The sequence below is a fragment of the Lagopus muta genome, chromosome 1, assembly GCF_023343835.1.
Source record: "Lagopus muta isolate bLagMut1 chromosome 1, bLagMut1 primary, whole genome shotgun sequence".
In the NCBI taxonomy this organism is placed as follows: Eukaryota; Metazoa; Chordata; class Aves; order Galliformes; family Phasianidae; genus Lagopus; species Lagopus muta.
Window position 1 is genome coordinate 138,037 of NC_064433.1, and position 23,989 is coordinate 162,025.

The window sequence follows — 23,989 nt, forward strand, 5'->3', positions numbered from 1 at the left end:
TGCACTGCTGTGTCACATCGCCCGGTACTGTGTGAGGAATGAAGGAATGCCACTTTCTGACACTGCACTGGGGTCACGGCGTTTTCTTCCTGGATTTCAGGGGACTGCAGCACCGTCACAGCATTGCTGCAGCACTGTCAACAGCACTGCTGCACCATCAACAGCACTGCAGCACCATCAACAGCACTGCTGCACCATCAACAGCACTGCAGCACCGTCACAGCACTGCAGCACCGTCAACAGCACTGCTGCACCATCAACAGCACTGCAGCACCATCACAGCATTGCAGCACCGCGCTGTGCCCATCCCTGGCACCAACCCTCACTGGCAGCAGCAATGCTGCTATGACAGCAGTGTCCTATCAGCCCCATGGCAGGTATTCCCTTCTGCCCAGGGGTTCCTACAGATGGAGCTGCAAAGCTGCCGAGCTCCGGATGCAGTGTGAGCGCTGCAGAGGTGTTGGTGGCACGGTGGTGGAGCGGGGTGGTGATGCCCTTCATGCTGGTGATCGCTGGGGTCTTTCTGTGCACATCAGAGATTTCTCCATGCTGTGTTATCACAGTGCTCATTGACTGGCATTGCCCTGAGTGCAGCACACAGCAATGGATGCGGGCTGTGGGACGCAGTCGGGGTGCTGAGCCGTTGGCCTTTGGGCTGTAGGAAATCCCCGGGCAGTGCTGCACAGCACCCGTTGTTCCAAGCCTGCCCTGCAAGCACAGTTCCCATGTCCATGCAGCAATGTGCTCTCCGATGCCCACAGATCTATGGCAGTTCCTTTCTGTCCTCCTTTCCATCCTTACATGTGTGGAATTTTGTCTGTTTGTCCTTCCTGGCTCGCTCTCCCCAGCCCCATTTACACGCTGTGCCGGCGGTTGTTGATCATGGCCACGATGTGAGACAGATCCAAACTCTTCATCATCACCTCCATGAACTCGTCGTCCTTCCTTGCTCCCTCCACAAATTCATCCAGGGAAAGTTCCCCTGTGGGGCACAGACAGCAGAGTGGGATGGGAGCTCTCTGGGGGGTTTCTGCCTTTCCCTATGGGTGGATGCCAGGCTGGATGTGGCTCTGGGCAGCCTGGTTTGCTGGTTGGTGACCCTGCACATAGCAGGGGTTGGAAACAAGATGATCATTGTGGTCCTTTTCAGTCCAGACCATTCTGTGATTCTATGACCTTTAGAGGCACTGCCAGCAAGCAGCACCTGCTCCTCCCTCTGCCATCAGCTACACCCAAAAAGGGACAAAGAAACCCTACAGAACGCATGCAGACAAAATATGGCCAAGGACTGGGTACAGGGAATGAATCCCATTGCACCCATTATGTGAGGTGGAGGAGAAAAGCTTCTCTGCAAAGTGCGTGGCTTCGTGTGAGAAGGAAACACAAAAGGAAAAGATGCACAGATGAAGCAAAAGAGGAGCCACAGGATCAGAGAATCGGTTTGGGTTGGAAGAGACCTTAGGGATCGTTTGGTTCCAACCCCTGCCAGGGGAGGGACGCCTCTCCATAGAGCTCACAGCCCCATCCCGCCTGGGAGCACGGGCAGCTGTGTGGCATTGGGGCATCTCAGTGGGGTGGCAGCAGGGCTGGGGTGGCAGCAGGGCTGGGGTGGCAGCAGGGTGTTTCTCACCGTCTCCGTTCACATCGATTTTGTTGAAGACGCGGTTGGTGAACTCCTCCGCGCTCGTCTCGTGGTCACCACCATTGATGGCACGGATGGCCTGGAAGAGCAGAGCGGGATAGGAAAACACCATGGGAATCCTCAACCCTGACAGCTGGCCCAGAAGGGAACGAGGGTCTGCAGTGTGGGAGGAGCGGGTCGGACCTGAGAGCTGCCCTACACTGGGTTGGGTCTAATTGCTGGAGGGGTGCACCTGCTGGAGAGGAGCTCTGCAGAGGAACCTGGGTGTCCTGGCAGATGACAGGTTGCCATGAGCCAGCAGTGTGCCCTTGTGGCCAAAAAGGCCAGTGGCATCCTGGGGTGCATTGCAAAGAGCGTGGCCAGCAGGTCGAGGGAGGTGCTGAGGCCTCATCTGGAGCACTGCGTCCAGTTCTGGGCTCCCCAGTACAAAAAGGACAGGGATCTCTTGGAAAGAGTCCAGCAGAGGCCACCAAGATGGTGAGGGGTCTGGAGCATCTCTGCTATGGAGAAAGGCTGAGTGAACTGGGTCTGTTCAGCCTGGAGGAAAGAAGGCTGAGAGGGGACCTGATCCAGGTCTGTAAATATCTGAGGTGTGGGGGGCAGAATGGCAAGGCCAGACTGTTTTCAGTGGTGAGTGGAGACAGGACGAGGGGAAACGGCTGGAAACTGCAACATAGAAAGTTCCGCACCAATGTGCGAAGGAACGGCTGTGCAGTGAGGTGAGGAGCACTGGAACAGGCTGCCCAGGGAGGTGGGGGAGTCTCTGGGTCCCAATGGGTCTCAGTGTGTCTCTATGGGTCCCAACATGTCTCTATGGGTTCCAACGTGTCTCTATGGGTCCCACTGTTCACTGGAGCAGGCTGCCCAGGGAGGTGGTGGAGTCTCCTTCTCTGGAGATGTTCAAGACCTGCCTGGATGCTGACCTGTGTGACCTGCTGCAGGGAACTGCTTTGGCAGGGGGTTGGACTCGATGAGCTCTGGAGCTCCCTTTCAACCCCTACAATTCTGTGATTCTGTGAATGGAAGCACTGCTAATAGGGCAGAATTGGGATCCTGGGTGAGATCTGCCCCCGAGTTTGGTCAGCAATGGGGCAGAGCGGGGGTGGAAACCAACATCTGTGCTGCATCCTAAGAGCTGCTGTGTGAGTAGAGGTGTCCCTCTGGAACACAGCGACCAGCCCAGCCAAGGGCAGGTTGGTCCTCAGTTGGGTGTGGGGGAAGGTGGGGGAAGAGCCAGGATCTGACAGGTGAAAGTAAAACGTGGAGTAACACCTTGAAAAGGGTAAGGAGGAGAAAACAAGGGAAAATGAGGGGAGAAGGGGGAAGTGGGGGAAAGCAAAAGAAAAAGGAGAAAATAAACCACAAGGAAGTGGAGGAAAAACGAATGAACAAAAGAAAATGGAGGGGAAAAAACAAAACAAAACAAAAGGAAGCGGAAGAAAAAAAGAACACAAAATAAAAGAGAAAAATGAAACCAAAAGAAAACGGAGGGGAAAAAGAAAAGAAAAGAAACAACAAAAGAAAATGGAAAAACACAAAAGAAAACAAGGAAAAATAGGGGATGTGAGATGAAAATGGGGAAAATCAAAAGAAAATGGGGAAGAAAAAGAAAACAAAAGAAAATGAGGAAAAATGGGGGAATAAGGGGAAAAACAAGGAAAAAACAGGAGAAAGGTGAGAAGATGGGGAGAGCATTTGAAAACCAGGGGAAAGATGGAAAATTGGGAAAAAAGCCATCGGAAAACTGAGGGAAAACAATGGAAAAGTTGGGAGAACTGGGGAAAAGAATGGTGAACAGGGAAAATAAGGGGAGAAGAGTGGAAAGCAGTGGAAAACAAGGAAAAAAGAGAGGAAATAATGGAAATGGATAAAAATAGACAAAAACGAGGGAAGGCAAAGGGAAACCAGGGGAAGTCAAGTGAAAACCAGAGAAAACAGGGAAAGACCATTGGAAATGGGAAAAGAAGGGAAAAGAAAACTCCTGAATATGGGGCAAAAGAGGGGAAAAGAGGGGGAAGGAAGTGCCTCCAGTGTGAGGCTCCGGCAATATCGCCTGCAGAACGGCCATTTCCTATCCCTTCTCTTCTTTTGCTCTTTTCAGTCTTTGTAGGAGCCGTTGCCTAACACTGTCTTGCCTGTAATGCTTATTTATTGTAATTAGCAAATTAGCCAATTTTAGCTCCAAGAAAAGTGTTCGTTGTTTGGTTCTTTGTCCTTTATTAGTTCAGCGTCTTTCTAAGCTCCAATGGAAGAGACCAAATGGAGACCCTCTGATTGCTGCCATGAAGCCGCTGCTGTTGCACTGAGGGACATTGAGGGGCTGAGCCTAAAAGGAGGGACCGATGGAGGGCATTCCCTGTATCTGCTCCTCCTCTTTGCAGCTCCTGCATGGAGGTTGGGTTCTCAGCCTCTGCTCCCAGGGAATGGGGACGGGAGGGGATGGGCTCAGGGTGCAGCAGGGAGGGTCGGCTTGGAATTGGGAACAACCTGTGCTGCAAAGAGCAGTCAGCACTGCACAGCTGCCCAGGGGAGCCCCCATCCCTGGGGCCGTTCCAGGACCACGTGCTGAGGACTCACCTTGATGATGTTGAGCAGCTCGTGGCGGTCGATGCAGCCGTTCCCATCCACGTCGTACAGCTTGAAGTACCAGCGCAGCTTCTGCTCCATCTTCCCGCGCAGCACCAGGCTGAGGGCTGCCACGTACTCCATGAAGTCGATGTACCCATCCTGGTGCAGAACAAAGCAGGGAGCCAGCAGTGCCTCTGTGCCGTGATGAGGATGAGCTCCTCTCTGCAGCACCACTCTGCGCCCCCGAGGTTTAAAGCCAGCTTAAATCTGGATTGGGAATCTCTGATCCACTCCTCTCACCATCATGCTCCCTGTACCTGGGTTTTGTCTCAGGATGATGGAACCTGGATTGGAACTTGGCCTCAAGATGTGGTTCATTGCAGCACATGGAGCTCATGGGAGAGCTCTGAGCAGCGCTGCATCCCTGGGTGGGTGGTCGCTTCTGAACCTCCCAAGGAAGGGCAGCAGGGAGGGGGAACAAGAAACACAGCTGTTAATTAACAGAGCTGCTTCTCAGCACTGTCATTACTGGGACACGGTGTTGGGAGGAGGAGCATTTTGGGGAGACAGCCAGGGGTCCTGGTGTGCTGGCCCTGGTGTAGGAGCCACGTGGGATTGATGGAATCCATGGAACACCTGGAAACTGCTTCCTCCAGGGTGTTATAAAGATCTGTATGGTATTGGAATCTGGAATTTGAATCCAGAATTTGAGCCTTTACTGTCTAATGTTTGTATTCCTGAAGGACAGTGAAAGGCTCAAGAAAGCTCCAGCTTCCAGCCTCACCTCCTCCTGCTGGCATCTCACGGGTCAAACGAGCTCAAACCAATTAACACGATGCAGTGATATCTCAAGATTCGTAGGTGAGCTTGAACGAGGCTGTTAGACAACGAGAAGTTACTCCCTATGGCTGTCACCTGTGTCATTGACGCACGCTGATTTGCCCCTTGCATTCTGCTGCCTTACACCAACACCCCTCGGCATTGTGACAAAAATACCCAAACTGCCCAATGCTGCTGGGGTTGGTTTGCTGTTAGGGGTCGTTACTGATGGTCTGGATGAGGGGATTGAGGGCATCTCAGTAAGCAGGGATGTAAGTAAGTAGGGGTTGGTCTGTATCCACAGGGAATGGTGATGGGATGGGAGGGGATCACAGGATCACGGAATGGCCTGGGTTGGAAGGGACCCCAAGGATCATGAAGCTCCAACCCTCCCACCGCAGGCAGGGCCACCAACCTCCCCATTGCACAGCAGCCCAGGCTGCCCAGGGCCCCATCCAACCTGGCCTCCAACACCTCCAGGGATGGACGGGGCATCACAGCCTCTCTGGGCAGCTGTTCCAGCAAGAAACACCAACTGTGATGTGTTCAGGGCAGGAGGGAGTGCCATTCGTCACCTCATAGTCAGACCTTTGTCCCAGGGAACAGCAATAGGACGGGAGGGGATGGGCTCAGGGTGCAACGGGGAGGGTTGGAATTGGGAACAACCTGTGCTGCAAAGAGCGGTCAGCACTGCACAGCTGCCCAGGGCAGCGGGGAGCCCCCATCCCTGGGGGTGTTCAGTGAGCACAGGGATGTGGCACTGGGGGACGCGGGCAGTGGGATGGGTCCAGGTTGGACTGGGGATCTCAGAGCTCTTTCTCAACCTGATTCCACGACTCTGTGTTTCTCTGGTTCTACAGGGCGCATCCTTTCTCGCAGAGAACTCACCTTGTTCATGTCGAAGGTACGGAACATCTGCTCGATGTACTCGTTGGCCTGGGGGTCCAAGCCCCGCAGCCCGAAGAACTGCTTGAACTCGTGCTCTGTCAGCTGCCCAGAGGGACACTCTGTCATGAACTTCTTGTACCAATGGTGGATCTCCACTGCCTGCAGGTCGTCCACCGTGGAGCTGTTGTTGTTTCCCATGGCCAGTGATAGGAACCCTGCAGGAATGGTCCTCCCCGTCCCGCTGCTCTCACAGCAATGCCCCTTTGCTCCCGTCCACGTTCAATGTTAGTCCCAAAGTAAAAACCTCTGACCTTCCCCAAGCCCATTAGAAACGTTAATCTGCTTAGAGGCTGCTTTACAGACCCCTGAAGTTTCAATGATACAAACATTCTGCTTAGAATGAAAAGAAGGTGTGAGATAATCCAGCAAAGCTCTGCTATTCCGGGAGCTGCATTGGGGTGAGGAGGTTAAGCAGATGCCTCAGAGCTGCTCTGCTTTTGGACACTGCCCTATTTTTAACCTTGGTATAATTAGACACAAAGATGAGATGGAAATGCTGCAGGATGCGAGGTTTGGTGGGGGGTGAAGGTCTGCCCCTCTGTCTGGATTTGTAGACTTGGAGGTCATGGGTAATTTGGTGTATAGGACCAAGAATGACCCATCAGCATCAGGCCTGTGGGAAAAGTCCTGTCTCCACAAATGGCACAGATGGGGAACCAGACCCTGCTGTGACTCTGCTGGCCCCAGAAACACGATGGAAGGGCAGCCAACCCCTGCAGAACCCATCTCACAGAGCACAAAGTGGTGCTGCCAGGGAACACCACTAATCATAGAATCACAGAGCCATAGGATGGCCTGGGTTGCAAAGGCCCACAGTGCTCATCTGTTCCAAGCCCTGCTGTGTGCAGGTCGCCAACCAGCAGCCCAGGCTGCCCAGAGCCACATCCAGCCTGGCCTCCAATGCCTGCAGGGATGGGGCATCCACAGCCTCCTTGGGCAACCTGTGCCAGTGCCTCACCGCCCTCTGCATGAAAAACTTCCTCCTCATATCCAACTCAAACCTCCCCTGTCTCAGTTCTGGACATTTTAACTCCCCCTGCCTCTCAGCCTCCTTTTTACAATACAGCTTCATCTCAAAGTACCTCACACACCAAATTGCTCAGCATGGCCCTGGTGCTTGCAAAACCTTTGTGTTCCTACGGGAGGCCATGGACAGAGTCCAGCTCTGCCTCTGTTGCCCACGTTGCTGACATCAAATTTCAGGTTTTGTTCATGTTCAGTCTAAGTGTATTTTAAAACACAGCAAAGCAAAGGGTTGTAAATCATTACTTAGCACTGAGGAGTATCTGGTGCCTTGAGCACTCACAACAAGTGGAATCTGGAAAGAAACAGTAAATGAAAAGCTATTTTTGTGCAGAAAGACTCCGTGATTTACAACAACTCCCATGAATCACATAATTGGCAGCTTGTGGGCAAAACAAAACGCATACCATTTTGTTAACGATTTGTAGGAATTAGTTTTTACTGTGAGAATAGATCAACCCACTGCAAATGCCATGGCAGAATGTTTTACTAGTAGACAAAGGAAACTTGCTTTGCTACCAGTCAGATCTTTTTTCCAGCTGAAGGACACAGGAGGTGACAAAGCTTCGCTCTGTGCTGCCAGTGAGAATCTGTGCAGTCTCATTTTTTCAAGAGGCAGATTGATTGTTGCAGTACCTGGGCCAAATGAACGGAGCCTTTCGTGGGAGGAGACACGAGGGCTGCTTTTCCTAGCAGGGCTGTCATGTTGCTTTAATTTTTCTTATTGATGGTGTAAACTCATCTTGCAGATCTTACAACAGTGTGTGCTGATGAGCAAGGAAATATATTTTGGCATCCTTGACCAGTTCATCAAACCTAGCTGTTGGATACTCTTCTAGATACTGAAGAATGTCCCTTATGTGTAACCAGGTATGTGGTGATAAGTGGAAAGAGTTTTCTTCCCAGTTCCAGGATAAATAATTAATGAGAGAAGATCATCCCCTGCCCCAGCTTCTCCTGGGGCTGCCATAGGGGAGGTGACACCCATCTCCTGGAGCCAACAGGACCAGTCAGCAGAGCACCTGGCTGCCGGTCACTGCCCAGGCTGTGGGAAGTGCTGTGGGGGTGGGGATGGGCACTGAGGAGCTGCACAGGTCTGGCTGTCCTCAAAGGTCTCATCCAACTGAACTATGGTCTATTCCTATTCTAGTCCAGTCTGGTGTATTCCCATTCCACTCCATTCTACTCCATTCCACACCACTCCACTCCACTCCACTCCACTCCACTCCACTCCACTCCACTCCACTCCACTCCACTCCACTCCACTCCACTCGATCCCATCCCATCCCATCCCATCCCATCCCATCCCATCCCATCCCATCCCATCCCATCTCTTTCCTATCCCTTCCCTTCCCTTCCCTTCCCTTCCCTTCCCTTCCCTTCCCTTCCCTTCCCTTCCCTTCCCTTCCCTTCCCTTCCCTTCCCTTCCCTTCCCTTCCCTTCCCTTCCTTTCCCATCCCAACCCCATCCCAACCCCATCCCTTTCCATTCCCATCCCATCCCATCCCATCCCATCCCATCCCATCCCACTTTCTAATCCCCCTTTCAGATGAGAGGCTCTGCTTTCTGTGCACGTCTCACCTGGAGCTGTGTCTGTGTGTCAGCATGCAGTGCTGTGCTCCCCAGCAAATAGCAGTGTGGGGCAGCCACCAAACTCATGGATTGATTTGGGAACCAGGTGTGTGACTGCATGGAGCACGGGGCTGTATGGGGCTGCATAGGGATGTATGGGGTGCACAGGGCTGTACAGAATATGGGATACAGAGCTACTATGGGAATGTGTGCAGTAGGGGCTGTATGAGATATGGGGCTGCATGGGACTGTATGGGGTATGGGGTTTATGGGAGTAAAGAGCTGCATGAGGACGCAGGGCTGTATGGAACCATAGTGTTGTATGGGACCATGGAAGTGTATGGTGGCACAGGGCTGTATGGTCACATAGGGCTGTGTGGGGGTTATAGGGCCATATGGGGGGGTATAGGGCTGTCTGGGGCCAGTGAGCTGTATGGGGTACAGGGCTATATGGGAGCAAGGAGCTGGATCATGAGGTTGTATGGGGACACAGGGCTGAGTGGGGCCAAGAAGCTGTATGGGAGCATAGGGATGTATGGGGGCCATAGGACTGTATGGGGCCACGGGGCTGTATGCGGGCAGGGGGCTGTATGGGGCTGTATGAAGCTATATGGGGCTGTATGGGGCTGTATGGAGCTGTATGGGGCTGTATGTGGGCAGGGGGCTGTATGGGGCTGTATAGAGCTATATGGAGCTGTATGGGGCTGTATAGAGCTATATGGAGCTGTATGGGGCTGTATGTGGGCAGGGGGCTGTATGGGGCTGTATGAGGCTGTATGAGGCTATATGGGGCTGTATGGAGCTATATGGAGCTGTATGGGGCTGTATGGGGCAATATGGAGCTGTATGGGGCTTTATGGAGCTGTATGGAGCTGTATGGCCCCATGCACTTATGGCACCACGTAACAGTTTCAGCAGAGTCAACTCCCATTCACGTCATCCAGGGCGCATTAACGGAACGTAATGAGGATGAAAGTGAAATAAATTAGCCGTAGGCAGCTGGTAATTAGAGAAATTGCTCTCTCCCAGCTAATTAAAGCGAAACAAAGCCGGAAGCGGTCACGGGGAGGTCGGGAGCCGGAGGCGGGGGGCGTGGCCATGAAGGGGGGGTGGCTGTACGAACAAGGTAAGGCCCCGCCCCCCGTCTCGGCTGACCATTCGCTTCCTTGTTATGGGGCGGGGCTTCGAGGCTCGGCTCGGGATTGGCGGTTTACTGCCACGTGTCCGCGAACAGCAGCGGTCGGTCTCCTCAGCTCCGCAGCTGATTGGCTGTGCTGCTTCGGGGGGCGGGGCTAGAGGCCGGAAGTGGCGGCGGCGCGTTCCGGTGCTGAGGTGGCTGCGGCGGGTCGGGTTGTGGCGGCGCGCAGTGCAGCGCTGAGGCAGGTCGGTGCTTTGTGCCCGTTCTTTGGCGCTTCGCCATGGGACGCGTTCGGCCCGCAGGGTCGGGGGGGGAAGCGAGGCGGCCTTGCGGGGCGGCGGGGAGCGGCGGTCGGGCCCCGAGGCGCTGCTGCGGGTCGCGTCTGACGGAGATCGTGAGCTGTGGGGCGGCAGCAGCGCCTGTTTGCCTCCGGGAGAAGGGAAAAAGCAAAGAATTGAAGTTAGCGTGTGTGTAGCGTGTGTGTAATGCAGTCGTAGTGAGGCGAGTGAGGGGAAAGGTAACGCCGAGTCCTTCATCTGTAGCTGATACACAGAAATGGGGATGGATGAGATGGGGGTGGGTGACTTTGTCACTTGTGTGCAGGCAGTGCAAATCTGTCGTGAGGTCGTTATGAGCCCTGAGGGGCTGCGGATCCCCACTGCAATCATAGAGCTATAGGGTGGCCTGGGTTGCAAAGGCCCACAGCGCTCATCTGGTTCCAACCCCTGCTGTGTGCAGGTCACCAACCAGCAGCCCAGGCTGCTCAGAGCCACATCCAGCCTGGCCTTGAATGCCTGCAGGGATGGGGCATCCACAGCCTCCTTGGGCAACCTGTTCCAGTGCCTCACCGCCCTCTGGCTGAAAAACTTCCTCCTCAGATCCAACCCAAACCTCCCCTGTCTCAGCTTAAATCCATTCCTTCTTGATCCTTGTGGGCCCTTAGGAGTGGTAGAACCCCTCTGCGATCACTGTGGGCCCAGAGGAGCTGTGGCTGCTCGCTGCCAGCTGTGCTGTTTGCACACTGGGTAAGGCAGTGGGGTGTGCACTGAGCTGCGTGCATCCTGTGTTTGCCAACTGCTGCTTGTGAGGGAGTTGGTCCGTCCTGTGTGATTCCTTCCTGCCACGTGCTCAGCCCTAGCACAGCGTTTGGTATTTCCCAATTTTTCCTCAAGAATTGGCTTCTCGAGGCTCGGGTGGAGGTTCTGTTCTCAGGGAAGAGGAGCTGCGTCTCTGGGACTGGGGTTAACCCCCACTGGTGGCTGTTTGCCAGCAGCACTCCTCAGGGCTCAGGACTGGGGCAATTTTAATAGCTTTATCAGTGATCTGCATAAGGTGGTCAAGTGCCTTCTCAGGTTTGCAGATGGTGCCAACTTAGGCAGGAACATTGATCTGCCTGAGGTTAGGAGTCGCAGAATCATAGAACCCTTAGAGTTGGAGAGGACCTTGAAAGGCCATCAAGTCCAATTTCCCTGCAATGCACAGAGACATTACAGCTCTATCAGGTTGCCCAGGACCTGTTCCAGCCCAGCCTTGACAGTCTGGAGGAGTGGGGCTTCAACCACATCTCTGGGCAACCCGTTCCAGTGCCTCACCACCCTGACTGTGAAAGACTTTTTCCTTATATCCAAGCTAAATGTACACTCTTTAAGCTTGAATTCATTTCCCCTTGTCCTGTCACTACAGACTCTGTTCAAGACTCTGTCCCCTCTTTCCTGTAGCTCCCCTTTGGGTACCTGAAGGAAAATCTGCAGGTTGATCTGGATAGGATGGATCAATGCTGTTCAGCAAGGCCAATTGCATTGTCCTGTGCCTGGGTCATAGCAACCTCATGCAGCAGTGTTGGCCTGGGGAAAAGTGCCTGGAGAAGGAGCTGGGGGTGCTGGTTGGCAGCTGAACACGGGGCAGCCTTGTGCCTGGGTGGCCAAGAAGGCCGGTGACATCCTGGCTTGTAGCAGCAGCAGAGCAGGCAGCAGAGCAGGAGGTGCCCATCCCTCTGCATGGCGCTGCTGGGGCCGCAGCTCAGCGCTGTGTTCTGTCTTGGGACCTGTCTCTCTACAAGGAAGTGAGTTGGAGGAATGTGTTCAAAAAATGAGGCTGGTGAAGGGACTGGAGAAGACGACCTCTGAGCAGCGGCTGAGGGAATCCAGGTGGTCCCATGTGGGGAAGTGGAAGCTGAGGGGAGAGCTCGTCACTGTGCAACTGCCTGGCAGGGTGCTGCAGTGAGGAGGGGCCATCTCTGTTTTCAGGTGATGAGGAACGGGATGCAAGAAAATGGCCTCAAGTTGTGCCAGGAAAGGTTTAAATTGGACATTAGGAAGAGTGAGTGCCTCCACGGGCAGGGTGGTGAGGTGCTGAGATGGGCTGTGCCAGGCAGCAGTGCTGTCACCAGCCCTGCAGGCATGGAAGAGATGGTGGATGTGGCACTGAGGGATGTGGCTTAGTGGTGGGGTCTGATAGTGTCAGCTGGTGGTTGGACTCAGTCTTAGAGGTCTTTTCCAACCTGAATGGCTCCATGATGCTAACTAAGCAAGTAGGAAATGCAAGCACTGGGCTGTTTCTGCCCCGAGTCAGTGAGACCAACGTGTGTGCTGACCTGGCTTTGGGACAGTAATTCTGCTATTCCTGTGTTCAGCCTCTGTGGTGGTGCAAAGATGATGGAGCCGAGCTGCAGTGGTGCCCATGGATGGGATGAGGCAGTGGACACAAACTGGAATGCAGGAAATCACCTCTGAACACCATGAAGTGCTCATCTGCTGTGTGGTGATGGAGCCTCAGCACAACCCAGGGCAGCTGTGGAGCTCCCCTCCTTGGGAAGCTGTCTGGAACTGACCTGGAGTAGAGGTTGTGCACATTTGTGACACTGAGAAGCTGTGGCCTTGTGTTGAGTGGGAAGAGCAGATTCATCCTCACACATTGCTGGTGGTCACAGAGGCGTTTTTACTTTCCATGCCTTTAAGTGAGTCTATTCTGTTGCCAGCTTGGCGAACAGCTAATGGTGAAAGAAGAAATTTCCCTGTAAGCCTGTGTTGCTTTGGAGCTCCACGATGGGTGCAGGCCAGTTGGGATGCATGTGAGGTACTGGCACTGCGTTTGCTGGCTGTTACACTGATACAGAACATGAGCACTCCTAGCTTCATTGCAGTGTCCTTCACCAGAAGTGTCACCTCCAGAACTGTTTACAGGAGTCCAAGACCTGCCTGCTTGCTTCACTGCTTCCCAGGTGTTCTGTTCTGCAGGCTGCAGGGACAGAGTTTGTTCTCTGAAAGCATTGGAAATCAGAGTGTGCGTTTGCAAGGACAGGAGAAATCATATTTTCCAAACAAGGAAGACTTTTCACTTTCAATGCTTACCACAGATGAGTGACTGTGATAGACTCAGAGCGTGTTGTGTAGAAAGGAGAGAGCTTTTATCTCCTTACTGTCAAATAAATTGTTTTTCTTCTCTTCTGCCTTCAGGGACCCTTTGTTGCTGTGACCTGCCAGGACCCACGAGATAAACAGGAATGGTGTGAAGGAGCTGTGTGTGAGCAGCAGCACTGCCCTGCAAACCTCCCCCCTGCTGAACCAGCAGACCTATGAGCTCCCCAGTCCATGAAGGAGGTTGGTGTTCACGTGGCCTTTTTGCTTCCCGATAGAGAAACGCACGTTAGCACAGCCAGCTTAAAGTCAGGTGGTTGGGAGCTGTGGCTGCCACGCTGAAGTGATTGTGATTCTCACCCTTGTTGGTGTCTCTATGCTCTAAGTGGCAATGGGAGAGGAGGGGGTTTGTTTGCAGAGATAAAGGAGGTTGAGAATGGGCATATAGCCAGCTTGAGAAGTCTCCTGCTGGCTAAACGGAGACTTCAGAACTTGATGTAAGCTTGAGTTTCTATCTAATGTGATACTTGCATGTTCTGTTGCAGTCAGGCTACAGCAAGGAGAACTGACAACAAACTAAAATCTCTTTCTGCCTCCTCCCTCCGAGCAGTGTGGGAGAATGGCAGACATGTTCAGTTTGTAATGCTTCACCTCTGCTCTCCTCCCTCGCCCTGCTTGAGGTCCCTCCTATGGGATGCCATCCTTCCCAAACCGATCCTGCACAGGCTTCCCACAGGGATGGATTGCTCCAGTGTGAGGTCCCTCGGGCTGCAGCTCCTGCCCAATGATCTGCTCCAGCATAGACTTACCTCCACGGGCTGCACTCAGACCTGAGGCCAACTCCTGCAGGGCCTTTCTGTGGGCTGCAGCCTCCTTAGGCCACATTTGCCTGCTCTGCAGTAGGCTCCTCTCCGTAAGCTGCAGGGAACTTCTATTCCATGCCTGGAGCACCTCTTGCCCTCCTCCTGCACCCACCTTGGTGTTCTCTGAATGTTCTCTCTCTGAGTGGCGCAGCATTTCTTCCCCTTCCTTCAGTCTGCTCTCCTGGAGGTGCACTCAGCATCCAGAGCTGCCTGTGCTATGAAGCAGCTCCTGCACTCCTCTGACAGAGGCCACCCCTGCTGCCCAAACCTTGTCACACAAACCCAATGCAATTCCTGAGGTTTTTCTGTTCTTTTGTGGTTTAATCCTGGCTGGCAGCTCAGCACCACGCAGCTGCTTGCTCTCCCTCCCTGGGCGGGATGGGGAAGAGGATTGGAAAGGTACAAGTGCAAGAACTCAGTGAGCTGAGGTAAACCACTGTGTTCTCTTGGCAGAGCAGTTGCATTCTCTGTAAGCCTGACCAGTGTGGAGGGATGCCTTTTTTTTCCCCCAGCAGTTTTGGCTGTATCCTGACTCTTTGCTTTGTTTCAGGCTGAAGATGCTGAGCCGTTTGTCAGGTTTGGCAAATACTGTTCTTCAAGAGCTGTCTGGTGATGGTGGAGATGCAGTTACTGAGTCTGAGTCCTCTGACACTGTAAGTAAGCAGCAGTGAAAATGTTTTCTGAAAGAGTGGTCAGCCACTGGAGTGGCTGCACAGGGAGGTGGTGGAGTCACAGGATCACAGAATTGTAGGGGTTGGAAGGGAGCTCCAGAGATCATGGAGTCCAACCCCCTGCCAAAGCAGTTCCTACAGCAGGTCACACAGGTCGGCATCCAGGCAGGTCTGGAACATCTGCAGAGCAGGAGACTCCCCCACCTCCCTGGGCAGCCTGTTCCAGTGCTCCTCACCTCACTGTACAGAAGTTCCTTCACACATTGGTGCAGAACTTCCTATGCTGCAGTTTCCGACCGTTTCCCCTCGTCCTGTCTCCACTCACCACTGAAAAGAGTCTGTCCTCGCCATTCTGCCCCCCACACCTCAGATATTTACAGACCTGGATCAGGTCCCCTCTCAGCCTTCTTTCCTCCAGGCTGAACAGACCCAGTTCACTCAGCCTTTCCCCATAGCAGAGATGCTCCAGGCCCCTCCCCATCTTGGTGGCCCTCCGCTGGACTCTTCCCAAGAGATCCCTGTCTGTTTTGTGCTGGGGAGCCCAGAACTGGACACAGCGCTCCAGATGAGGCCTCAGCAGGGCAGAGCAGAGGGGGAGGATCACCTCCCTCGACCTGCTGGCCACGCTCTTTTTAATGCACCCCAGGATGCCTTTGGCCCTCTTGGCCACAAGGGCACACTGCTGGCTCATGGCAACCTGTCATCCACCAGGACACCCAGGTCCCTCTCCGCAGAGCTCCTCTCCAGCAGCTCATCCCCCAGCCTGTACTGGTGCATGCAATTATTCCTCCCCAGATGCAAGACTCCACACTTGCTTCTGTTAAACCTCATCCTACCCTGGAGGCGTTCAAGGGACATCTGGATTTTGTGTTGAGGGACGTGATTTAGTGAGAGCTATTGGGGATGGGTGGATGGTTGGACTGGGTGATCTTGAAGGTCTTTTCCAACCTTGGTGATTCTGTGAGAAGACTTCCAGGCATCACATAGAATTGGTTTTGGGAGTGTAAACCATCTGGCTGCAGTGAGAACTATTTCCTCCTTCACTGCTGAGTGCTGAAGGAGCTACTGAGCCAACGTTCCACTCTGCTTCTGAATTCCCAACATCTACATAAGTTTCTAAATCTCAAAGTGATGCTAGAAAAAGCATTAGAATGAGAATGAAGAAAGATTTCCAAGTTTTAATGGTTCTGTAAGCAGGAAGAGGAGCTGTGCACAGTTGGGTGCCAGGAGAAGACTTTGATCTGCTGGCTGCCTTTTAGCACCTAGGGCAGTGCAGACTACATGAGTGGTGGCATCTCCTGAGAGCCACTCACTTCAGCTTTCCTGTGTTCATTGAAGATGTATGCATTCTTTGTTGTTGTTTTTTCTTCCCCCCCTTATGCACAGAATCATAGAATGGCCTGGGTTGAAAAGGACCACAATGATCATCAATTCCAACCCCCTGCTATGTGGAGGGGCCACCAACCATCAGACCAGGCTGCCCAGAGCCACATCCAGCCTGGCCTTGAATGCCTCCAGGAATGGGGCATCCCCAACATCTTTTTCTCAATGATCTCTTCCCACTATTTCACATAATCATGTATAGTTCTGTAGGCTGCATGCAATGTTTGCAAGGAACAAGAAGGCGGCGTTTAGGAGCGGACCTGAAGGTGACATCAGGATGTGTGCTGTGGTCTGTTTGGACTTTGCTCCTCCAGAGCACTCATCTCACTGTTTCAGGTAGAGCCTTCAGAGCTGGGAGGAGGAGGCATGGAGGAGGCACCAGAGGACCTGTTGGAACGGTTAGCACAGACTGAGAAGCTGGTTGTCCAGCTGAAGGATTTGATCCGAGAGAAGGATGCCCTGCTCCAGCAAAAGGAAGCTGTGCTCAAGGTATCATCTCTTTAACCAAGGACCTAACAGCAGGTGGGAAATGCTGTGTCAGCTTTCTGTGCAGGCTGCTTTGTGTTTTCTTCTGCCACTGAGATGCCTGCACTGCTGAAGGCGCCGGGTTTGGGATTCCAAAGAGTGGGCCTCAACCAAAGAGATGTAGGATTGCTTCTGTGCCCTTTGTTTAGGTGTAGCTGCCTCTGAAGTGAAGATGTGGCATCCAGATGCCATTTTCATTTGGAGTTGTCATTGCTTTGACAAGTGCTGATATCTTTTATGTCAGTGTTTTTTTTCCCTCCAGTTCAGAGCATTTGGGACCTACCAGGCTGTGCTGCAGCCTCCCAGCAGTCCAGTGGTTTGTGGCATTTAAACAAATTTATGTATTGCTTATCTTGAGGCACTGCAGGAGAGGAAGTCCTGAGGGACTGCATATTGTAGAGGGAGTCAAATTTAACTTGTTCTGACTGCTAGGAAATGTCCCTTGAGTGGTCCATCCCCTGGAGAGAAACTGGCAGAGCAGAAGCATGCAACTGTTCTGCTGTTTAAAGCGCTTTGGAGCAAGTTTGTTTTCTGAATGCTTTAATTAGCATTGGTAGTGAGAGGGGTTTGGGCAAAGAGGCAGACTGACAAAACTGCAGCTTTTGAGTGGTGCTTGCAGGATGGTGGGCAGCACTGGGATTTTAAGCACAGCCCATTCGTGTTCTTCTCTTCCAGGAGGAACGCGAGGCTGCTGATGCAAAGCTGATGAAGCTGAAACTTCAGGCCAAAGCCAAGCTGGCATCTCTGAACAAACGCATTGAGGAGCTGACAGAGAAGGGCCCTCTGCTGCCTGCACAGGCCGTGCCAGGGGAGCAAATGTGTGCTAAGGTTGGGAGAATTAAAAGATGTTGCTTCTGCAGATTGTCTGGGGTTGCCCTGTGTCGTAGGTCTCGCCCTTCTGTTGTTAGCAGGACATCCAAGTCCCAGCAAGGATGTCTGCTGCAGGAAGCTGATCTGTCCAGCTTCTCTGTACTACAGACCTCCTTGGGGTGCACAGCTTGATCTCCCCAAGGGTATGGGTCAGTTTCATGCTGTGTATCTTCAGTACTCTCTTATGGGTAAAGTTCTTGCAGAAATCACATCTGTGTGTGAGCTGTTTCCAAAGGTTACCTGTTCTGATAGCACAGCAAAAGAGAGGGGAGGTAGGCTGGAATACAAGACAGAAGGAGTAGTTGGAAGGCAGTAACTTAAATGCAAGATGGTATTTCTAAGCCATGTATCTTCCTGTGCCTCTGCAATGTTTCGTGGTAAACTGGAACCGTTTGTGTGAACCTGGGTAAGAGGAGGGGCAGGAATGTCCCATGCCAGGATGTTAAAGAAGCTGCTGACTGCTGGTGAGGAGCCACCACAGGCACTGCTGAATTTGTGAGAACTTTGGGAACTGTTCTGCTGACCACATCATCTTTTTAGAAGAACTTTGTGCGAGTTGGCAAGAGGAGGGAGATGGAAGCCCAGAGAGGTCACTGCACACTGGGGTGATCTTCACTAAACCAAAGAGGGTAAAAGGTGATTAGAAACACTGGGGAGAGGAAAAAATAAGTTAGGAATTGTAGGGAAAGTCAAAAGGTGAGTGTGAGTGACATTAAAATGTGAGCTCTGAGGTGAGGGGTGGCCACTAATTGAAAAGCACCTGAAAGGCAATCCTGAAAAGTCGTTGGTCAAAGGTTCACGGGCTCACAAGAAGCAAGCCCTGTTTCACAAACTGCATCTTCTGTTAAGATGAGATCCCCATCAGCTGACCAAGGGCTGGTGTCTGTTTTTTGGATTCCAGTATAACTTTGAGGCTGTTTCTCACAGTATCCTTCTGGACAAAGCATCCAGCATATGGCAGCCAAAACCACAGTGCAATGGGTGAGCAGTTGGCTGACAGGTGGACTTCCATCAGCCTGCAGGGGTTCTGCAGTGCTCTGTTTTAGGGCCACATCTCTTTGATGCTTTTGTCGATGACTTAAATGTCTTGAAGGTATGCTAAGTAAGTTTGTGACAGCACTGAGCCAAGCTTAGAAGAAACGTAATTTCCTCTTAGAGCTGTGCCAGGAAGGAGGGCAGTGAGAGGGTGGCACAGATGCTGAAGTGAGAGGGCTTTACTGGCAAAGGAATGAAGTGAAAAAGAAAAAAAGTAGAGTTTTATTTTAAAAGTAGTAAAAAATAAGCACGTGGTTTGAAGTCCAGTGCAGTGGTGTTTGGTGTTTTGTTTTTTCCAAAATTGGCAGTAATACCAATAGTTTTCTTGCTTATGTTTCTTTTTTTGCTGATTCTTTCTTGCAGTGTCAGAATAACCAAAATGCAAGAGAAGAGCAAAGGGACGAAGCTGAAGGTCTGGAAGAGCAGCTCAGGGAGCAGGAAGAGACTGTAAGGGGTCTGAAGGAGCAGCTGGCTTTAGCTGAGATGAACCTGAAAGATGCTGAAATCAAATATGCATCACAGGTACGTGGGGAAAAACAAAGCTGTTTTTCTCTGTGTTTCTCACCCCATCACTTACACTGATGTAATTCACAAGGGAGACCTATTCCTGGTGACACGCTGCTGCTCATGTGCCCAAATCCAGCCATCTTGGCAGAAACCTGGGCTCCAGGACCCAAGGTCCATCCTGAGAGCACTGCTCCTGGCAGCTGTGTGTGTGTTCAGGGCGTGCATCTGTGTGTGCAGGCAGCCATACAGTGCAGCACTGGTATGAGAGCACACAAAGGACGTTTTTCTCTCTGTTAGCACAGATGAAAGAATGGTGAGAATATGCACAGTAGCAGGTCGTGGGTCCTCCCAGCAGCTGTGCTCAGTCTGCTCAGTAATCAGCTCTTGAACCCCAGTTTCTCCACTTCCTGACATGTGAATGTGCAAAACCATGGGGCTTATGGTTCTGTTCCACCTGTAGGCACGGACCTGCTGGTCTTGAAGACGTGCACAGAGCTGACTGGGATTCCCCTGGTCCCTCTGACAGCCAGCCCTCTGTGCTGCTCCCCTTGGAGAGGTGTGGATACACGCAGACACTCATAATACACAGCTGCACACCCTTCTCTCTGCTAACTGGCTCCCTGCTGTCTTCCCCTCAGAGATGTGAAAATACAGAGAAGAAGGTCTTGCTTTTAGAGCCCCTCGAGGTGCTGTGGTCCCTCTGGTATAGCTGGAGCTCCCTTGGCCATCCAACAGCCAAGTCTGCTTGTGATTTTGAATTTGGGTGCTATTCCCCATCTTTCCCTTTTGAGGGAGGGCATCTGCACTGAGACCTCACCTGGAGCATGGAGCCCAGATGGGGAGCACAGGAGAGACACAGATCTGTTTGAGCGTGTCCAGAGGAGGGCCACGGAAATGAGCCGAGGGATGGAGCACCTCTCCTATGAGGACAGGCTGAGAGCTGGGGCTGTGCAGCGTGGAGAGGAGAAGGCTGCGAGGGGACCTGAGAGTGGCCTGTCAGTGTCTGCAGGGGAGCTGCAGGAAGGAAGGGGACAGACAGTTGAACAGAGTCTGTGGTGACAGAAAAAGGGGAAATGGCTTCAAGCTCAAGGAGGAGAGATGAGATTTAGGTGGAATATAAGGAAAAAGTCCTGCACAGTGAGGGTGGTGATGTGCTGGCATGGACTGCCCAGAGATCTGGTGGGTGCTCTGTCCCTGGACACTTTCAAGGCCAGTCTGGATCAGGCCCTAGGCAGCCTGATGGAGCTGTGGTGTTCCTGTGCATTGCAGGGCAGTTGGAAGGGACCTTTAAAGGCCATGAAGTCCAACTCCTAAGGATTCTGTGCTTACTATGTCACCTGGCTTGGAGTTAGCTGGAGGTGATGTTAGCTGGAGGTGATGTTAGCTGGAGGTGATGTTAGCTGGAGGTGATGTTAGCTGGAGGTGATGTTAGCTGGAGGTGATGCATTCAGCTGCATGGCTTCAGTTGCCATCACCACAGGCTCATGAGCCCTTTGGCCCCCAGCCTGACTCTGATGAGAGGTTCTCAGATGCATTTCCCCTTGGAGGACAGAAGGTGTTTCCCACAGAAAAGAAGAAGAATTAGAAATACAATTCAATAAGAGAGAGTGCTGATCAGATGCAGGGTATGGCCGGATCCACCAGGGTATGGCCACACAGACGTGTCCACCAGCTGCTGTTACACACAGCTTGCTTTTTTAATACCATTGCTACCTATTTTGTGCTTGCTCCTTCCCAAACATCCTAGATCCATGCGCTTCCATGCTTTTGGTTCTTCCTTCAAACAGCCCACAGTCAGTCTGTGCAATCCCAGAACACTTTTTGGCTGCTTCCCACCCTATTATCCCTTGGTTGTCTCCACCACTTCATGCAAAAGGTGCTCAGCAGTGGAGTTCTTTTACTGAGTTTCCCTCTTGGATAATGAGAGGGGTGGCTCTCTGAGCACGGGGTGAGGAAGCAGCCCCTGGATGGGGCTGGGCAGGGAAGCCCTTGCTCTGAGTTGGGCTCCTGCCTCCTGTTGTGCTTTAGTGGATGGGTTATGGTGTTTTATCACTGTTCTGGGGTGAATTTTGGAGCTTCTACCATCCCCATCATTGCCTCTCTCTGCTTTGCTGGGGATGAGCAGATGAGCTTGTTATCACATGGAGCTGCTGCTGTTGTGAGCCTTTCTGGGGTGGCTGATGTTAGTGCTGTGGATGTCACTTTTAGCTTCTGATCTGTGCAATGGACAGGATCCAGTGCAAATACAAAATCAGGAGCTTTACCAGCTCGTACTTGTAGTGATTATGTTTTATCATGTATGTTTTATGGTATGTTCTTTTCTATATGGGATCTGAACTGTCACTAGCTGATGTCTGTATGTTACAGTGCTGGAGTTGCTGTCTGACCAAAGCCACACAGAGGGTTGCCAGACATGAGTGACGTGCTGATGCTGAAAGCACATCTGTCACACTTACAACCCTCTTGGGTTATGTTTGCTTGTTTCTTTTTCCTCTCTGGTTACTGTATTTTGGTTTCTGTTTTCAGCTGAGCTCGCTGCAGGAAGTAATTCAGGAGAAGGAAGCTCTCCTCAAAGAGCAGGTTCACCAGCACCAAGCTGAATTGCTGAGAACAGCAGACAAAGCAGCTCAGGAAGCAGAGGTGCAGCAGGTATGTTTGTTATAATTGTTGTGAAGAGGAGAAAAGAAAATACATTTTGAGAGCCAGAGGATGCACTGGGAAAGCTGTTCTCAGCAAAGTGAGCAGCGGTGAGAGGAGATGGAGCTGATGGCTTGGAGCTGTCAGGTTGCTTTTAGAATGACATTCCACACTTCCAGCATTCCCCCTTCAGCCTGCTGAGCTGCTGTAAAATTTACCTTGTTGCAGGTAGGAATGTAGTTATTGTTGAATGCAGTTGTAGTGCTGCCATTCCCTATTTGTGAAACAGCAGCGAGCTTTCCTTGCTGCACTTTGGTTCCGTGGTGGACATCAATAAGAGCAATTTGGGCCATTAAAGTAACTGTTGCAAGGAGTGGGTGGGTGGGTGAAACTTAGGGGATGTGGTCCCTCTGCAGTAGCCTCTCAGGGGCTCTTACTGACCCTTCTCCCACAGAACCTGCTTACGCTTCGGAGGAAGCTGGAGGAGCGAGAAGAAGCTCTGCTGGGACAAACACAGGTGGTGGAACTGCTGCAGCAGGAGCTACGTGGGGCTGAACAACAAAACCAGGTGCCCTTTGGTGTGCTTACTGCCTTACTGTGTGTGGATGGGAGGAGTTTTGTACTGACAGAGCTTGTGGAAGTTCCCACATGAGCTTATTGCTGGCGCGAGGTTCATTAACATACCAGGTTCATTAACTCCTTCCTTCCAAAGGAGGACACAGACTTAATTGCAGCAGAAAAGGAAATGAAATGAATACCACTACACAGAGGATGTTTCAGTAATAATACAGCACACATCTCCTGATATCTGCCTCTGTTTCTGGCTTTGTGGTCCCCCCCCCCCCCCCCAAAAGTTCCATGGCTTCCAGCTGGTTGAGGACGAAGGATACAGCGAGCTGTCAGCACCACAGATCTCCAAACTGGATGGATTTGATGTCTGTGGCTCATTCCTCGATCCAGGATCCACTTAGAGGCATTTTTTATGTTTGCTGAGATGGTTTTACACCTCTGTGTTAGTCCACAAGTTCATGCTGTATCTGATTTTACTTTGCTTGGTGTGTTTTGTGCCATAGCTGTTGTCTGTATGTCGTGCAATACGTCACAGAGTGCTCCTTGTCCCTTTTGTTACTCCTCAAATCACTTCTCTCCAATTCCAGGACTGCCTTTTTTAGCCAATCTCTGTGAAGTGCTGAAGACCTTTGGGTCTGCGTTGCATCCCTTGCTTCTGTCATCCCTTCATGTCCTCCCCACGTCCCGCTCTGTGTTCCTGCTGCTCAGCCCCTCTGCTATTTCCCACTGCTGTATTTTCCCACACCACGCTGCCAGTTATGAGTGTTTCATCTTACAAAGAGCAAGTTCTTGTGTCCACCCATCTATGAGAACGAACAGAAAAACAGAGATTGTACCAAATGAGGATGAGTAGAGCGAATTTTGCATAGTTGCCTGGTGAGAAGTAATCTGACTGCAGCTGCACCAAGTGAAGCTGCTTCCCGTGCAGATCCACAATGAATGCCTTTGTGTTTCCAATCTCAAAGCTTCTCAGCCATCATCTCCAGCCCTTCACAGACCTCTGCTGTTGTCAGTGTCAGGGACAGTGGTGCAGGGCGTCACCTGGGTGTCTCTCAGTCACACAGACAGCTGTGCTACAAACTCATTTCATGATCAGATCCTCATCATTGGTAGTTATGAACAGATGAAACCTCTGCTGCTGTCCTGTTCTCCTGTGCTCTTTGTCTGTTCAGGCTTCAAAGGCCAATTCTGTGCTTCATGGAGAAACATCAGCTTTTATTCCGAGTCTCCTTGGCCCCAGTAATGTGTAACCCTGCCATCCTTCCTCCTTTATTCATTTATAATGTGCTCTGTGGGGATGTGGCTGGATCATCTGCTTTTTGTTGGTGAGGGCTTTGAAAGCTGAAGCAATTTGGAGCAAATGTGAGCTGCTTCACTGTAGAGAAGTGGGAAGGACTCATTTCTGACCAAATGGCTGCAAATTGCTTCTGTAGCTCTGAAATGAATCAGTTTCTCTTGGTTTTGATCTTGCAAACTATGTACAGAGAAACACATTTTCATCTTGGGGATCCATTTTGTAGTGCGTGTGCTTTGTTTTCCTTATTGTCATCATCACAGAGTTTGCATTACGTGTTCAATGAAGCGTAGTTTTGTAGAGAAAGCAAGAAGCCATTTTTTGTTCCTTTTGTGTATATTGGTTGAAGAGCTCTGACCTTTTTTTCCCAATGGTTTCTGTGATAGCACTCCCCTTCCCAGCCCACCCCCAGTGGTGGAGTGGTGCAGGATAGGGTGCAACTTACACGTAAATGGATTTATCCTCTCTCATGCATGTACTCACTGCTGCTCATCCTGATTCGTGGCAGTCCTCAGATTCCTCCTCTGTGCCTTTGACTCCCCCTACACCCAGTGTCTGGTCACCAGGA

General features: G+C 51.8%; 3 protein-coding genes across 3 annotated transcripts in view; 1 reads left to right on the forward strand and 2 right to left on the reverse strand.

Annotated features, from left to right (window-relative positions):
- Positions 1-23,989, reverse strand: part of NME6 (NME/NM23 nucleoside diphosphate kinase 6) — a 125,513-nt gene that overhangs the window by 50,730 nt on the left and 50,794 nt on the right. The window lies entirely within an intron of this gene.
- On the reverse strand, positions 309-6,115 carry LOC125684262 (guanylyl cyclase-activating protein 1-like). Its single transcript, XM_048926288.1, has 4 exons — positions 5,918-6,115; positions 4,220-4,369; positions 1,631-1,721; positions 309-982 (listed from the first exon to the last, which is right to left on the reverse strand). The coding sequence occupies exons 1-4, from the start codon at positions 6,113-6,115 to the stop codon at positions 855-857; spliced, it is 567 nt and encodes a 188-aa protein (XP_048782245.1). The 3' UTR covers positions 309-854.
- The window catches only part of GOLGB1 (golgin B1), a 40,356-nt gene continuing 26,238 nt past the window's right edge, over positions 9,872-23,989 (forward strand). Inside the window, exons 1-8 of the mRNA XM_048969170.1 lie at positions 9,872-9,955; positions 13,166-13,309; positions 14,480-14,582; positions 16,320-16,472; positions 17,184-17,336; positions 18,777-18,935; positions 21,447-21,569; positions 22,012-22,125. Of these exons, the coding sequence (XP_048825127.1) occupies positions 14,487-14,582; positions 16,320-16,472; positions 17,184-17,336; positions 18,777-18,935; positions 21,447-21,569; positions 22,012-22,125 (798 nt within the window). The 5' untranslated portion in view covers positions 9,872-9,955; positions 13,166-13,309; positions 14,480-14,486. The remainder of the gene's footprint in view (positions 9,956-13,165; positions 13,310-14,479; positions 14,583-16,319; positions 16,473-17,183; positions 17,337-18,776; positions 18,936-21,446; positions 21,570-22,011; positions 22,126-23,989) is intronic.

Coding starts and splice junctions, on each gene's coding strand:
- LOC125684262 (XM_048926288.1), bottom strand. CDS start 6,115: ATGGGAAACAACAACAGCTCCACGGTGGACGACCTGCAGGCAGTGGAG. Junction 4,370..5,917: donor GTACCTTCGACATGAACAAG/GTGAGTTCTCTG, acceptor GTTCTGCACCAG/GATGGGTACATCGACTTCAT. Junction 1,722..4,219: donor AGCTGCTCAACATCATCAAG/GTGAGTCCTCAG, acceptor CTGCTCTTCCAG/GCCATCCGTGCCATCAATGG.